The 14,690-nt window shown below is 34.7% G+C and overlaps 1 protein-coding gene across 1 annotated transcript; it reads right to left on the bottom strand.

Annotated features, from left to right (window-relative positions):
• Positions 1 to 6,955: 6,955 nt before the first annotated feature.
• Or71a (Odorant receptor 71a) lies at positions 6,956 to 13,185 on the bottom strand. The gene is made up of 4 exons (XM_065351308.1): positions 12,102 to 13,185; positions 9,152 to 9,251; positions 8,958 to 9,068; positions 6,956 to 8,113 (listed from the first exon to the last, which is right to left on the bottom strand). Exons 1-4 carry the CDS (start codon positions 12,968 to 12,970, stop codon positions 7,883 to 7,885), a joined length of 1,311 nt encoding a protein of 436 aa, XP_065207380.1. The 5' UTR covers positions 12,971 to 13,185; the 3' UTR covers positions 6,956 to 7,882.
• Between the last annotated feature and the right edge of the window lie 1,505 nt (positions 13,186 to 14,690).

The following is a 14,690-nucleotide window of genomic DNA, read 5'->3' as shown; positions in this document are numbered from 1 at the left end:
TTTCCTTTTAGAATTTTTTTTAATTTTTTGAACTTTTTTCTTTTTTCCAATTTTTTTTTTATATTAGTTAAACTATAAAAACTCTACTCAAATTATTCAATGAATGATTTTCCAATAGAAAATCATCCATTTTTCAAATTTTTTAGTAAAAACAATAGCTATACTCAAGCCAACCTTACCAGCAATTTTTCTTCAAAAATTCTTGGTCAGACTATCCAAAGACAACAAAGCCAAACAACCACGAACTTTTTGAGCTTTTTTCATCTTCTCTTGAAATCACAAAATTGAGGAAGGGTACCTTTTAGATTAACCCTCCCCCTCAAAAATTAAATCGTACTTAAATACTTACCATTTCGGCCATGACCCTGCTGTGGAGTGACCAGATCAAAGGTAGCTTCTTGATTGATTTATTGACATATTGACTTCGGTCAAATATTGATGGTCAATTGTAGTTACTCTTTGTCAGTAAGAGTCAACTCACCAGCACACTCAAAATTCACCTCACTTTTGGAATTATAATAAAAACCAAAGAGTTTCAAAATTTATTTTGGGATTACTATTCCCCGCATCACTCAAGCAAAGTACGGGGGGCAATAGGGTCACATCCAGTGAAGCACAACGTCACCTTTTTTTCAAAATTTCCGTGCTTTCCTCTACATTTCCTCAGGGGATACTTTAGAAGTAAACCCACGTTAGGGGCAAATGTAAGGGGACAATATGCCTTCACTGGCTAGGCAGGGATATTCATCGTATCTCTCTTAGCGGGATTATAAATCTTTCATCTAAAGGAAGTACTGGAGAATCCAATCAATAGTTCGATTCTACAGTACTTTACTTAGATGAAAGTATACATTCGATGCACTTAGGTAAGGTGTTAAGTACGTGGGAACCACCCAAGAGGTGTTTTCACATCATTCCATTAAGGGCAGATGTGAAAAGCTCACAAGTTCGTAAAGCTCAATTCCTTCTCAACTCGAGGCTAGAAGCCAAGTCGAGAAGGAATTGATCTTCACTTGTCGATTCGCGCTTCGTCTGGTAGGTCTGACCGCGGAAAAGTAATAAGGCCACTCACTCCTACGTAAGAGTTGTGCTTGAGTCCCAGGTCCTCTGCCTTAACGTTCCTGTTTAAGGGAGAGTATTCGCGTTTAAACTTAAGTCTTCTAAATTCGCTACCCAACGCGGGCAATTTGATAGTTACACGTAGGTGGGTAAAAGCGATCCTACTTACGCCACTATTCGGTGGAATATTTATTAGTTATACGCGTAGAGTTTTAAATGTTTTAGACTTAAGTATCGTTTTATAATTTATTTCAAATTATAATACACAGTTCGTGTTTATCGTGTGTTCTTATTTCGCGTGCGGTTCGAATTAATACAAGGTAAACTCGACTAAATCTGTTTAAATTTATACATATTGGTGTTGAAAGAGCTGAGCTAGCAGCGGGTAAGTACTGTTTTAAAAGGTGATATATTACATCTCTTAGGGAGTTAGATTCATCCTGACCTATTAGGGAAATATTCTTATCCTCCCATCATACGCAACGCCTATACGTATGTATTTAACAGTGGGATAAGTGCGATATCTAGGTTCACATGTATAATACCTTAAAATTAATTTTTTTTGTCTAAATTGATACCTAGGTAGCTAGTCGTTAGTGTAGTTAATTTTAAGGTAATTTACTTGCAAAATATTTTAACCCTTGATAAGGCAAAATGCTAAATCTTGACTCAGAGATGCTAAATGTTCATCACTAGAGGCCCGTCAAGGCCACGAGTCACAAATAAAATATTATCCAAGCTTCGAAGCACATTTATGTGCATCAGTTGCGATGTGTCTGCCTGTTAAGCTGAAGAGTGCGAAGTATTTGCACTTAAGAGTAAATCGTATTCAAGGTGTCCGGAAAAGAGCAAAAGTTCACTGGGTACAATCCATAAATGGTAATAGAAATCGGTCGTTGAATGATGGTCAAAAATGTGTGCACGAGTCTGCGATCTTTTGGTTCCAATAGATACCAAGGGCTGTCATAAATTTCCATAGCGATAATTTCGTTCTGAAAAAATTTGGGTCAATAAAAAAAAACACAGTATAATTTGAAATTACAAATCTGCAAAACTGAACTGAAAAGCCAAGTCGATTTGTTAAGATGGATCGAAAAAAAAAGAATTTCGGAGGATTTTGACCAAATTCAGTGCAGACCTTCATTTTGTGCTGAAAATCATACATAAAAAATTTGGCTCATGTAAGTGCTTCTACGTATAGGAAAGATGTGAGTCTTCAAAGAGGAGGTATTTTCGCTTTAGCCCTTACCTAAACTGTTTTGGGGAAAATGGCGCGGTTCCAAAAGATTGTATTTGAGATTGGGGAATATATTGCCACAACAGACAAAGTTGATATGAATGACGGGGGATTCGAACAACAAAGAAAGGTATTTCAAGGACAATTGTAAACAACAGTTCGCGATTTCATATAACGATGAAAGAAATGTAATCCAAAATTTTGACCGCCAAAAAAATTATGAAAAATAAATGATTCCCCGCCAAAAAAAAAATGTTTTCAGAGAAACAACTCATTTTGTAATAAAACATTTTTTTTTGTAAAAATAAACAAATGAATTTTACGAATGGGAAGTCCTTCATTTTTTGAAAAAACTCGTTTTTCACGTTGAATTCGAAAAGGTTTTGCTTTCCAAAAAAATTGATTTCTTGCAGAAATTGCTCAAAATCATGAAAAGGTTCTGGTTTTTTCAAGTTGCTAAAATTGAGAAGAAGATCGTTTCTTTTTGGTCAAAATTTTCAAAGAGGTTTCCTTTTTTCTAGAATTGCCAAATAAATTTTCCTTCTTACAAAACTGCCAAAAATCCTATTTTTTTCCCTTCAAAAATTGCCATAAGATTTCTATTTTTTAAAAAAGTTTTCTGTCAAATAGATCGAGCCTATGGGTCTTTGACGAGTGCAAGTAGTATATAGTTTATAAGGGTAATGTGTTAGGTACATACGTGGGAAACATTAGAGTATAGTACATATCTTCTCACACTCCAATATGGTCATTATGGCCATGTGGTAAATGCTCTCCAGTTCGTAAAGATCAATCCTTTTGTATTCAGAGGCTAGTAGCCAAGTTACAAAACGATCAATGATCAATGATCAATTTACATTTGTCCTCTCTAGTGTATGTTTGGTAGTCAGAACAGTCCTATCCCAACATATGAATAGTTATAGGGCTTGAGTAGGCTTGAGTGTCTAGTCACCAGTTTAAAACTCTTAAGTGGTTAATGTGTACATGATTAGATTTAAGTTCACTCTCCTTTGTGGGTTTTGCTAATAAATTGTTGACACGGGGGTCAGTTTGTACACTTTCTTGCGCCACTTCACGGTGGAATTCTTTAGTTTTATAAAATATTACTTATTAACGTTATTTTAAGAGTAACCTGTTATAATTTATTATATCAAATATATCGAGCTTCCTAGGTTATCCCCACTCCATTTAAGGCGGAATTAAGGTGGAAAACCCCTCGTTTTACCCCTATTTTCGGGTTTTTCCTCCTTAAAAGAAGCGGGGATGGCCTAGGAAGCTGAAATTAGGATATGTTGATCAAAATGGGAGTACTGACGAAAGATATGAGTTTGGACCATGTTCATCCATTTCCATTTGGGACCATATTATGCCCCTCCAAAAAAACGACCTTTCCGTAATTTTCGAATTTGACCCTCCCCATTCTAGGGGTCGACTTTAGGTCCCGAAAAAATCTCATTCCCCAAGTTTGACTTTATTTGATCGATTAGAACAGGTTCCAAGTCCCAAAGTCATGAAATAATGTGAACATTATTAAAATCACATCACTTTGAGGGGTCGTAGCGCCACCCCCTTGGGGCTAAGGAGTTGGTTGATAGCTCATTTGATAGGTATTCGAGAGGAGATTAAATGATCAGTGCTCATTTTACTCAAAAGTTGACATTTCAGAATTTTTTGACAAAATATTGATTTTGGGGGGCTTTGATCCACTGTGGTGGGATTAGCTCTAGGGGTAAGAGCGGGGGCTTTTAATATGTTGTTCACCACATCACCCTAGACAATATTCGCAAAAAACCTTTGGTCGCAATTATGTCTGGGTTCACCCATTTTTTTCCGCTATTTGACTGGGCTACAGGGGTACCTCGGGAGCCCGCTTTTTTCTGTGTCTCGACGTACATCTTAAAATGAGGGTTTCCGCTGAATTTGGTCTAAATCCTCAGACATTTCTATTTCGTGTTCCGCCACACTGTGTATAGGTAGACAAATACCTTTATAGATTGACTCAATATTCACCTACCATTTTTTGAAACATTTCTCCAATGAAACAGAACAGCAACCAAATCAATAATAATGCACACAGAATTATTGCAGGGTTTTGAAATCGTCGATGAAAATGTTCTGTTTCGGTGATCTGTAGGTATAAATAAATGCCAAAGGTTGAGTATTTTTAAGAAATCGAGTGATTTTTTTTCGAGATATTAGTACACTGCGTAAGCCTACCGAAGAGATGAAAAATGCCAGAATTATCGACAGAATGAAAATCTGCGCATGAATCGCAGTAACTAACACGTATTCCATTTGTTTGACAAATAATTGGGAAACACTGAAATATGTAATACATAGGTAATGTAAAGTAAAAGATGATGAAAGTTTTCTAAAAAAGAAAAATGGGCCTAACACAAATGTTTCAAAATACATATATCCGAATGTGCCATCGAGCAATTCATTAATTCCTCGGCAAGTTTATATATTGCTTGTTGATAACAATTTCAAATTTGATGAAAAACAAAACAGAAACAAACAGCTCACTTGATCAATTTTTGATGTCGTTCTATGACGATGATAATTTTACTGGTGAGTTCGTCCAAGGCCAAAGCTTTTCTAATTTTCACTTCCTGAATTCTTGATAAACTACTCGGTATACGTTGCTCATCCATTGCCAACTCCATATTAGAGGCTTCATCCATTTGCAGAAAAACTGAATACGAAGCTTGTCGTAAATATAATGCAAGCAGCTCAAATCTACTATAAATGTTGACCGTGGTTGTGATGATTAACGTTGGAAATGTTACACATAAAATAATCTCAGGTATGACGGTAACACTTTGTACGAATCGAATGGCGATGCTCGACAGGATGGTTTTTTCAAAGGGGAAATAGATGGGGTAATGATGAATGAAATAATTTTCGTAACAGATGTAATTTCCTAAACTACTGATCATTGCGGAAAGAAATATGAAGCAGCATACTCCTGAAATCAGTTCAGCTCGAGGTTTTTTAAAATGTACTGTGAGGAACGAAGCGCAAGCTTCTTCTTCATCAGTAGTAGGGCTATTGTCGAAAAAATCAATCAGTTTAGAGAGAAAATCGTTGCTGAAAAAAATCCACGAGCAGTAGAAAATTTTACTCAGTGATGAAAGCATGACAGGTGCAGGTAATAGCCAAGCATAGTAATCGTTTGCGGGCAGGTGGAATAAGTAAAATAAACACGATGAAAATACGAAAATGAAATTTAAAATGTTGAAAATGATCCAAACTTTCCTGAATTGCGTCCGAACGTTGTTATGGAACCAGAATCCCCCGCAACAGCAATAAAGAACGAAGATCGCCCTGGTTGTTGCATTTTTGTAGATTTCATCAAATTCGTCGATAAAAATCCAATTCTTGATTGTTTTCAAAAGTTTGGAGATAATTTTCATCTTGCGAGTATTTAGCTTCGCGAAGTTGTCGCGTAACGATTTATTTCGGTAGATGAAAACACATCAAAGTTACACAAAATTCAATATTATACTTACAACAATTGCCTCGAAAGCTTTCACTGTGCTGATGTGATGTTTTGGAAAATGCAAATGAGAATAGAAATTACGATTAAATTTTAAAACTATTTTCAATAGTTTAGAATGAATGCGTGGGAAATGGATCCGATCATTCGAAACCACACAAGAATGTTCATGTGTTAAAAATTCATAGATGATCGAAAACACACGAAAATATTATCATAAATTATACCTAATGAGAAAGAGCAGGAATAGGTAAGTATCAATTACTTGTTTTTTTGTTCCATTGCTGCGGAGGCCAAAGAGCGAATCATTTGCGAACGAATCATCTACAATTTTCAACTAGATATAAGTATTATTGATGAATTTTAAAAAAATAAATTTTTCCATGTCCTTTTTCGCTAAATTGACTGAGGAGCGATGTCAATCTGAACAATTTCAGCGATTCATTCATTCACAAAGGAAACCTGGTTTTGGTCATTCTGGAATCTCCAGCGATTTTCTAATTTTCTCCAGAAACTTCAAAGTGGTTACCGCGAAATTTTAGGAGCGAGAATTCATACGTGAATTTTTAGTAAAGAATCAAACTTGGCATCAGAATTTTATCTCATTTTTCGAATGGTTAAGCTTAATGTAAGGATATAGGATATTCAAAAGAATCCTATAAAAATTTATGCAGGTGCCGTTTAAGATTTTTTAAATCAATTTTTTAAAAAATGATTGTCTTGCGCATTTAGTTACAGAAATCGAAAGTGTAGGTCCAAGTATTCAGGAATATTTTGTAAGAATAATGAAATAAGAAACAAACAAAATCCATCGAGTTTTTGAAGCTCCGTCAAATTTTGAGGGTTCCTTTTTTTCCAAAGTGACCTATTCTATGATCATTGGTCTCTTTTTGATGACACAGAGTTGTGATTATAGACCAATCTACTTATGATCAGGATGGAAAAAATTACAAAAAGACAAGAATAACATATTTTGTAGGTAGGTAGTAGATAGGTACTTATCGAGTGTTTTTTATGTGATTAGTACCTGATTTATTTGATCTTTAATCTTGGATAGGAAATGAAAATAACAAATTTTTGTGAGTATAGAAATCTTATATTTCAGATGTAAGGTATAGCTAATTGATTATACATACCTACATAACAAAAATCGTGCAGAAATCTACGTAATATGTTCCATATTTATCTTCAAAAAGAATTGTGAAAAAATAGTAATAATTAATAATAATAAATAATAACAATAATAAAATCCATCTCCTCGTTCTGAATAAAAAAAACGGGTGCATTATAATTTAAATTACATTCTTAATTTGCGGTGCAAGTTTTACAATATGTAAGTGAGATTATACACAATGGCTAACTTAAATAATGACAATTGAAATAAGTTAGTAGGTATAGGCATAAATCACCAAAAAATATAATTCTTTAACACCGCAATAAAATACAACTACCTACATGTTTGAAATTGTCACTAAAAAATTCACTAAATTCAACAACGTTTATTCATCACAAAAAATAATTTTAAATCACTAAAAAAAAAGTCATGAAATTCAATTCTAATAAACTCATTTTACAAATAACATTAAACATTCATTTTTTCTAAAAAAAAAGTTCGAAATTTCGAGAAAAAACATTTGAAATCACCACAAAAAAATCTTCACTAAATTGAAAATAAAATTCTACAGCGCATAGAAATGTTGCTTCAAAAAAAAAACAAACAAACAAACAGTTGAATGCAATAAATGATCATCGAAATTTTCAGAAAAACTCCATTCAGAATTGGATGCTACAAAAAATGCAAAAAATGCAAAAAACGTTGGTAGGTATTCAAAATGACTAAGTATGAAGGAATAACCCTCTACCCTAAGCTGTGGTAAATTGCTCATAAAATTGCAAGAAAAATTCATTCGGAATCACTACACAAAAAATTAATTTGAAATCACTAAATACATATTTGGAACAACACGAAAAAATTGCAAATTGAAAAAAAATTTAATTAGTCTCCACCAAAAAACTATTCTGAATATGAACAGCTAAAATTATTCCATTATTAAAATTTGCTATGACTTCGAAGTATGGGCATCAGTTCAGTTATGATGTATCTGCCTGTTGAGCTGAAGAGTGCGAAGTATTTGCACTTGAGAGTAAATCGTATTCAAGGTGTTCGGAAAAGAGCAAAAATTCACTGGGTGCAATCCATAAATGGTAATAGAAATCGGTCGCTGAATGATGGTCAAAAATGTATGCACAAGTCTGCGATCTTTTGGTTCCAAGAGATACCAAGGGCTGTCGTAAATTTCCATAGCTATAATTTGGTTCTGAAAAAATTTCGGTCATTAAAAAAAAACACAGTAGGTACAAAAAATTATAAACCTGCGAAACTGGACTAAAAAAGACCAAGTCTAGGTACCTATTCGTTAAGATGGATCGATAAAAAAAAAGAATGTCGTATAATTTTGACCAAATTCTGTGAAAACCTTCATTTTATTTACGTTGAATGTCACATAGAAAAAATTTGAGCTACGGAGGTGCTTCTGGAGGAGAGATATGAGTCTTCAAAGAGGGGGTATTTTTGTGATATTTTCGCTCTAGCCCATACCCAAACTCTTTTAGGAAAAATGGCACCGTTCCAAAAGATACTTGATATGTAGGTACATACTTAATAATAAAAAAAAATTAACACTACTGCTAAGTTTCAGAAATTATATCATTCCATATTTTATCATAATTACTGCAAAATATTAAAAAGGAAAAAATTGAAAACACGAATTTACCCAAAAAATATCATTTGCAAATTTTCAAACGCTCTGTAGAACCTTAAAATTGGCCATAGATTTTGATGGAATTGGAAATCATAGCGATCGACGCAGAATCTCAATTATTTTCATGTGGGAATGGACTATTTTATTTTTCCCAAAGCAGTTTGGGTTGCGACGGGAGTGAAAAAAACCACGATTTTTTCAAAAATCCCATCTCTTCAAGGACTAATATCTCCCCTCCAGGAGCACCTCCAGAGCTCAATTTTTTCTGTATGTCTTACATGTTAAAATGAGGGTCTCCGCTGAATTTGGTCAAAATCCTCAGGCATTTTTTTTTCGCGATCTACCACACTGTTAATATTAATGACACATACCTTATGGATTCATTCAATTAGGTACCTACCATGTTTTGAAACATTTCTCCAATGAAACAGAATAGCAACCAAATCAATAACAACGCACACAGAATTGCAGTGAGTTGAAATAGTAAATGAAAAGGTGCTGTTTTGGTGATCTGTATGAATAAATGCCAAAGGTCGAGTATATGTTTAAGAAATTGAGTGATTTTATTTCAGAGATACTACACGGTAAGCCTACCGAAGAGATGAAAAATGCCAAAATTATCGACTGAATGAAAACTTGCGCATGAATCGGAGTAAATAACACGTATTCCATTTGTTTGACACATTGGGAAACACTGAAATATTATACAATAATGTAAAGTAAAGGATATAGACTATAATCCATACACGAAAAAGTGCTCTAGAAGTCTATTTTGTGTTTTTTTTCGGGGACCAAAAAAATGCGCTGCCAAAATGAAGGCACTACCTGCCCCATTCAGAAAGTGCAATTTTGAAATTTTTACCCCGCACAACGAGGTAGTGGACCCTCAAAAAGGTGATTTTGGGGACATGGTCGGGACCGAAAAAACTCGACGGGGTTGTGTTGGGGGACTTCTCCCGATGCCAAATATGTAATTTTTTTCCGTGAAACCCTGCACAACTGCATTCTATGGCACTTTGAATGCGATTTTTATGCATTTTTGGCCATTTTTGATGGTAAAATTAAGGTAAAATGACTTTTATGTACAGGATATGGCTGGGGACCGAACGATTTTTGGACGTTTGTTAGACAGAGCTATTTGAAGCCCAACTGCGCAAAAACGGCGAAAAAATACGATCACAACGCGATTTTATGAGCACTAATAGGCTTGTTACCACTCCCCGACCCCCAGAATTAAATAATGCATTGTGTATTCGATAATATCGATGCGACCCATCAAAATGGTACAAAATTTCGCGCCGAACTCAGAAATCGCAATGATTTTTAATTCTGACGACCCCCCCCCCCCCCCCCGGTGGAGTTTTCCACCCTAAACCGAATATAACATTGATATAAAAAAAAAACTTTGCACATTACAGGTCGATACTGAAGATTTTTTGTGTGCGCAATCAGAATGATTTTCATATTTGTTGCTTGGGAATATTTTTGCTTCAAAATTTTTCATTCAATCTCCCCTTTAAAGACTATGTTTGAACATGGATTTGAATACTTGAACATGACCTATCAAAATGGTATAAAATTTTGCGCTGAGCTCGAAAATGGCAGTCATTTTTCATTTGGACCCCCTCGGTGGAGTTTTGCCCCCTTCCTCCCATAAAGGTGGCTATGAAATTGAACACGGTGCAGGGTGCACATTACGCGTCTGTACATATAACAATTTATGTAACAATATGACGCTTGTAATATAAAAAAATATTCAAGGAAAAAGATATCTGCTTACAAGAAAATATGAAAATTGGAACAAAAATGAAAGATGAAAAAAATTAGGTGAAATGAGAAAAAACAGAAAAATTAAGAGAACGAGAAAAGATAATTATAAACAATCAAAAATGGAACAACAATGAAAGATAGATACAAAACATACGAGATGAAATGAAAAAAAAAAAAAAAAAACAGAAAAATAAGAACAAAAAAAAATGCAAACGTTCAAATAAGAAAATTGTAACAAAAATGAAAGACGAAAAAAAATATAAATGAGAAGAAATCAGATGAAATGAGAAAAAAAATACAAACAAGAAAAATGGAACAACAATGAAAGATACAATAAATGTAGGTAGGTAAATGAAAAAAAATGAGATGAAATGAGTAAAAACAGAAAAATGAGAAAAACAAGAAAAAAACAAACAAAATGGAACAAAACTGAAAGATACAAAAAATACCAACAAAAAAAGAAAATTGGAAAAAAAATGAAAAACGAGAAAGAAATACAAACAAGAAAAATGGAACAACAATGAAAGGTACAAAAAATGTAAATGAAAAAAATGAGATGAATAGAGTGAAAACAGAAAAATAGATATGAAAAACGAGAAAAAAAATACTCTGATTACGTGTGCATAAATTTTCGTATACTGACGGGTAAGGTGCCAAATTTGTTCAGTTTTATAGTTAAATTCATTTTGAGGAGAAAAACTCCACCGAGGAGGTACAAATGAAAAATGACTTCCATTTTCGAGCTCAGCGGAAAATTTTATACCATTTTGATAGGTCATGTTCAAGTTTTCAAATCCATGTTCAAACATAGTCTTTAAAGGGGAGGGGAGAGGGTGGAGATTGAATGAAAAATTTTGAAGCAAAAATATTTCCAAGCAACAAATATGAAAATCATTCTGATTGCGTACACAAAAAAATCTTCAGTATCGACCTGTAATGTGCAAAGTTTTTTTAATATCATCGTTATATTCGGTTTAGGGGGGAAAACTCCACCGCGGGGGGGCGTCGTCAGAATTAAAAATCATTGCGATTTCTGAGTTCGGCGCGAAATTTTATACCATTTTGATGGGTCGCATCGATATTATCGAATACACAATGCATTATTTAATTCTGGGGGCCGGGGAGTGGTAACAAGCCTATTAGTGCTCATAAAATCGCGTTGTGATCGTATTTTTGCGCCGTTTTTGCGCAGTTGGGCTTCAAATAGCCCTGTCTAACAAACGTCCAAGAATCGTTCGGTCCCCAGCCATATCCTGGACATAAGAGTCAGTTTACCATAAAAAATGGCCAAAAATGCATAAAAATCGCATTCAAAGTGTCATAGAATGCAGTTGTGCAGGGTTTCACGGAAAAAAATTACATATTTGGCATCGGGAGAAGTCCCCCAACACAACCCCGTCGAGTTTTTTCGGTCCCAACCATGTCCCCAAAATCACCTTTTTGAGGGTCCACCCCCTCGTTGTGCGGGGTAAAAATGTCAAAATTGCACTTTTCTGAATGGGGCAGGTAGTACCTTCATTTTGGCAGCGCATTTTTTCGGTTCCCGAAAAAAAAATACAAAATCGACTTCTAGAGCATTTTTTCGTGTATGGATTATAGTCTAATAATGAAAGTTTTCCTAAAAAGAATACAAATTTCAAATCATGAATAATTTACAGTTGTGGGGCCTAAGTGTTTCAAAACATCCAAATTTTCCATCGAGCAATTCATTAATTCCTCGACAAGTCACGATGTTTAGGATTGTTTGTTGATAACATTTTAACGAACAACTCACTTGATCAATTTTTGATGTCGTTCTATGGCGATGATAATTTTACTGGTCAATTCGTCCAACGCCAAAGCTTTTCTAATTTTCACTTCCTGAATTCTTGATAAACTACTCGGTATACGTTTCTCATCCATTGCCAACTCCATATTAGAGGCTTCATCCATTTGCAGAAAAACTGAATACGAAGCTCGTCGTAAAAATAAACCAAGCAGCTCAAATCTACTATAAATGTTGATCGTGATCATTATGATTAGCGTTGGAGCAGACAGAAATATGATAAGCTCGGGTATGATGGTAATCGTTTGCAAGGATCGAATTGCGATGTACAACACGATGGTTTTTTCAAATGGGAAATAAGTGGGGTAGTGATGAACGAAATAATTTTCGTAACAAAAATAATTTCCCAAACTGGTAGTCATTGTGCAAAGAAATATGAAACAGCATATTCCAGAAATCAGTTTAGCCTGAGGTTTCTTTACATGTACTGTGAGTAAAGAAGCGGAGACTCCTTCTCCATCAGTAGGGCTATTGTCGAAAAAATCAATCAATTTAGGCAGAAAATCTACGCTCAAAAAAACCCATAAGTAGTAGAAAATTTTATCCAGTACTCCAAGCATGACAGGTGCGGGTAATAGCCAAGCATAGTAATCGTTTGTGGGCAGGTGGAATAAGTAAAATAAACACGAATTTAAAATGTTAAAAATGATCCAAACTTTCCTGAATCTCGTCCGAACGTTGTTATGGAAACAGAATCCTCCGCAACAGCAATAAAGAACGAAGATCGTCCTGGTTGTTGCACTTTTGTATATTTCGTCGAATTCGTCCACAAAAATCAAGTTTTTGATTGTTTTCAAAAGTTTGGAGATAATTTTCATCTTGCGAGTATTTAGCTTCGCGAAATTGTCGCGCTACGATTTATTTTGGTAGATGAAAACACGTCAATAAAGTTACACAAAATTCAATATATTACCTACAAATGTCTCGAAAGCTTTCACTGTGCTGATGTGATGTTTGGAAAATGCAAATGAGAATAGAAATTACGATTAAATTTTAAACTATTTTCAATAGAATTGATTGAATGTGTGGGGAATGGATCCTATCAAACGAAACCTAATGAAACCAAACAAGAATTTTTTTCTTTTAAAAATTCATCGGTGTCGGTAATATCCCCATCGATGATCGAAAACACACGAAAATATTATCATAAGCTCTAATGAGAAAAAATAGGCATTAGGTAAGCATCAATCATACCGGTTTTGTTTTCAACTACGGAGGCAAAAATGTTGCCCTGCTCTCTTGATCGCTCGAGTAGGTACCTACCTAATAAATAATCACGCACGCCCTCCTCTCTTTCCCCGATTAAAAAAATTTCTCGCACGAAGAAGGAAAAGTTTTATGTAGTCATGTTATGGAATTTTAAAAAAACAAAAATATTTTCTCGCGATCGATGGGTCGATTTGTGAAAACTATGCCCACAAATTGTACTCATACTTTAACAATTATCAGGAAACTTGAACAAATGTTACTTACGAATGCATCTGATTTTATATTAAGGTAGGCACTAGGCACTCGTCCTCCAGGCAGGAATGGATAATTCAGTAGATGGTTGTCAAAACACATAATAGTTATTTTTCTCTAGCAATTTTTTCACTTCTGACAAGGGAGGTGCCCCAGGTGACATACACCGATTCCAATGATTCTTACACCATTGGATAGAGGACATCAAACATAGTCTACCACAAAACTTTCAACTGCTGAAGTTGAAATTTCGATTTTTCAGAGAAATTTTTCGATTTTCACATAGCAATTTTGAAAAACTGAGCAAAAATAGTCGACGCAGGTCGCATACCAAAACTTCCCATATTATTTTGGCATTTTAATGCACATGGTGAGACTAGCCCATAGTAAAATTTTCAGCTGCTGAAGTTGATATTGCAGCCTTCCAGGGTGATTTTTTGATTTTCACAAGGCAATTTTGAAAAATTAGGCAGAAATGGTCGGCGGAGGTCGCATACCGAAACCTTACATTTTATTTGGACATTTCAATAAATATGATGAGACAAGCCCATGGTGAAATTTTCAGCTTCTGAAGTTGATATTTCAAACTTTTCAATTTTCTAAAATAGATTTCACGAAATAATGCCATCCCAATTTTTTAATATGTTGTTCAGCATGAAATATTGTCCATAATAGATTTTTTTTAGAATTTTTGAGAGTCGGAACGATATGAAAACTACGTTTCGAAACTTTTCGAACTAATTTTTCGTACGAAAAAAGTGGCAACTCTGATTTTTGATTTTTATCTATCACCAAAAAGCCTTTCAACCCCCTAACTATTGGAAAAAGTTCCATTTTGGAAGGTATCGCGGTTATCAAATAATCCACTGCCGAAATGGATGATATTTCAAGTTCAGTGAAAACTTTGACACCCCTTAGCAGCCTATGAAAAAGGGCTATAGAGGGCTGCGATTTACGCCATTGGTCATCCCTCTGGTAGGTCTTTCCACAGGAAAAATTTCAAAAAAATCGCCGACCCCCCCCACCACTTTTTGGTTGAATTGACGTAGAATGACGCTAAACAGAAAATCTACATGA

This window comes from Planococcus citri, chromosome 2 (assembly GCF_950023065.1).
Source record: "Planococcus citri chromosome 2, ihPlaCitr1.1, whole genome shotgun sequence".
NCBI lineage: Eukaryota > Metazoa > Arthropoda > Insecta > Hemiptera > Pseudococcidae > Planococcus > Planococcus citri.
This window is presented reverse-complemented; position numbering and strand designations above follow the sequence as displayed.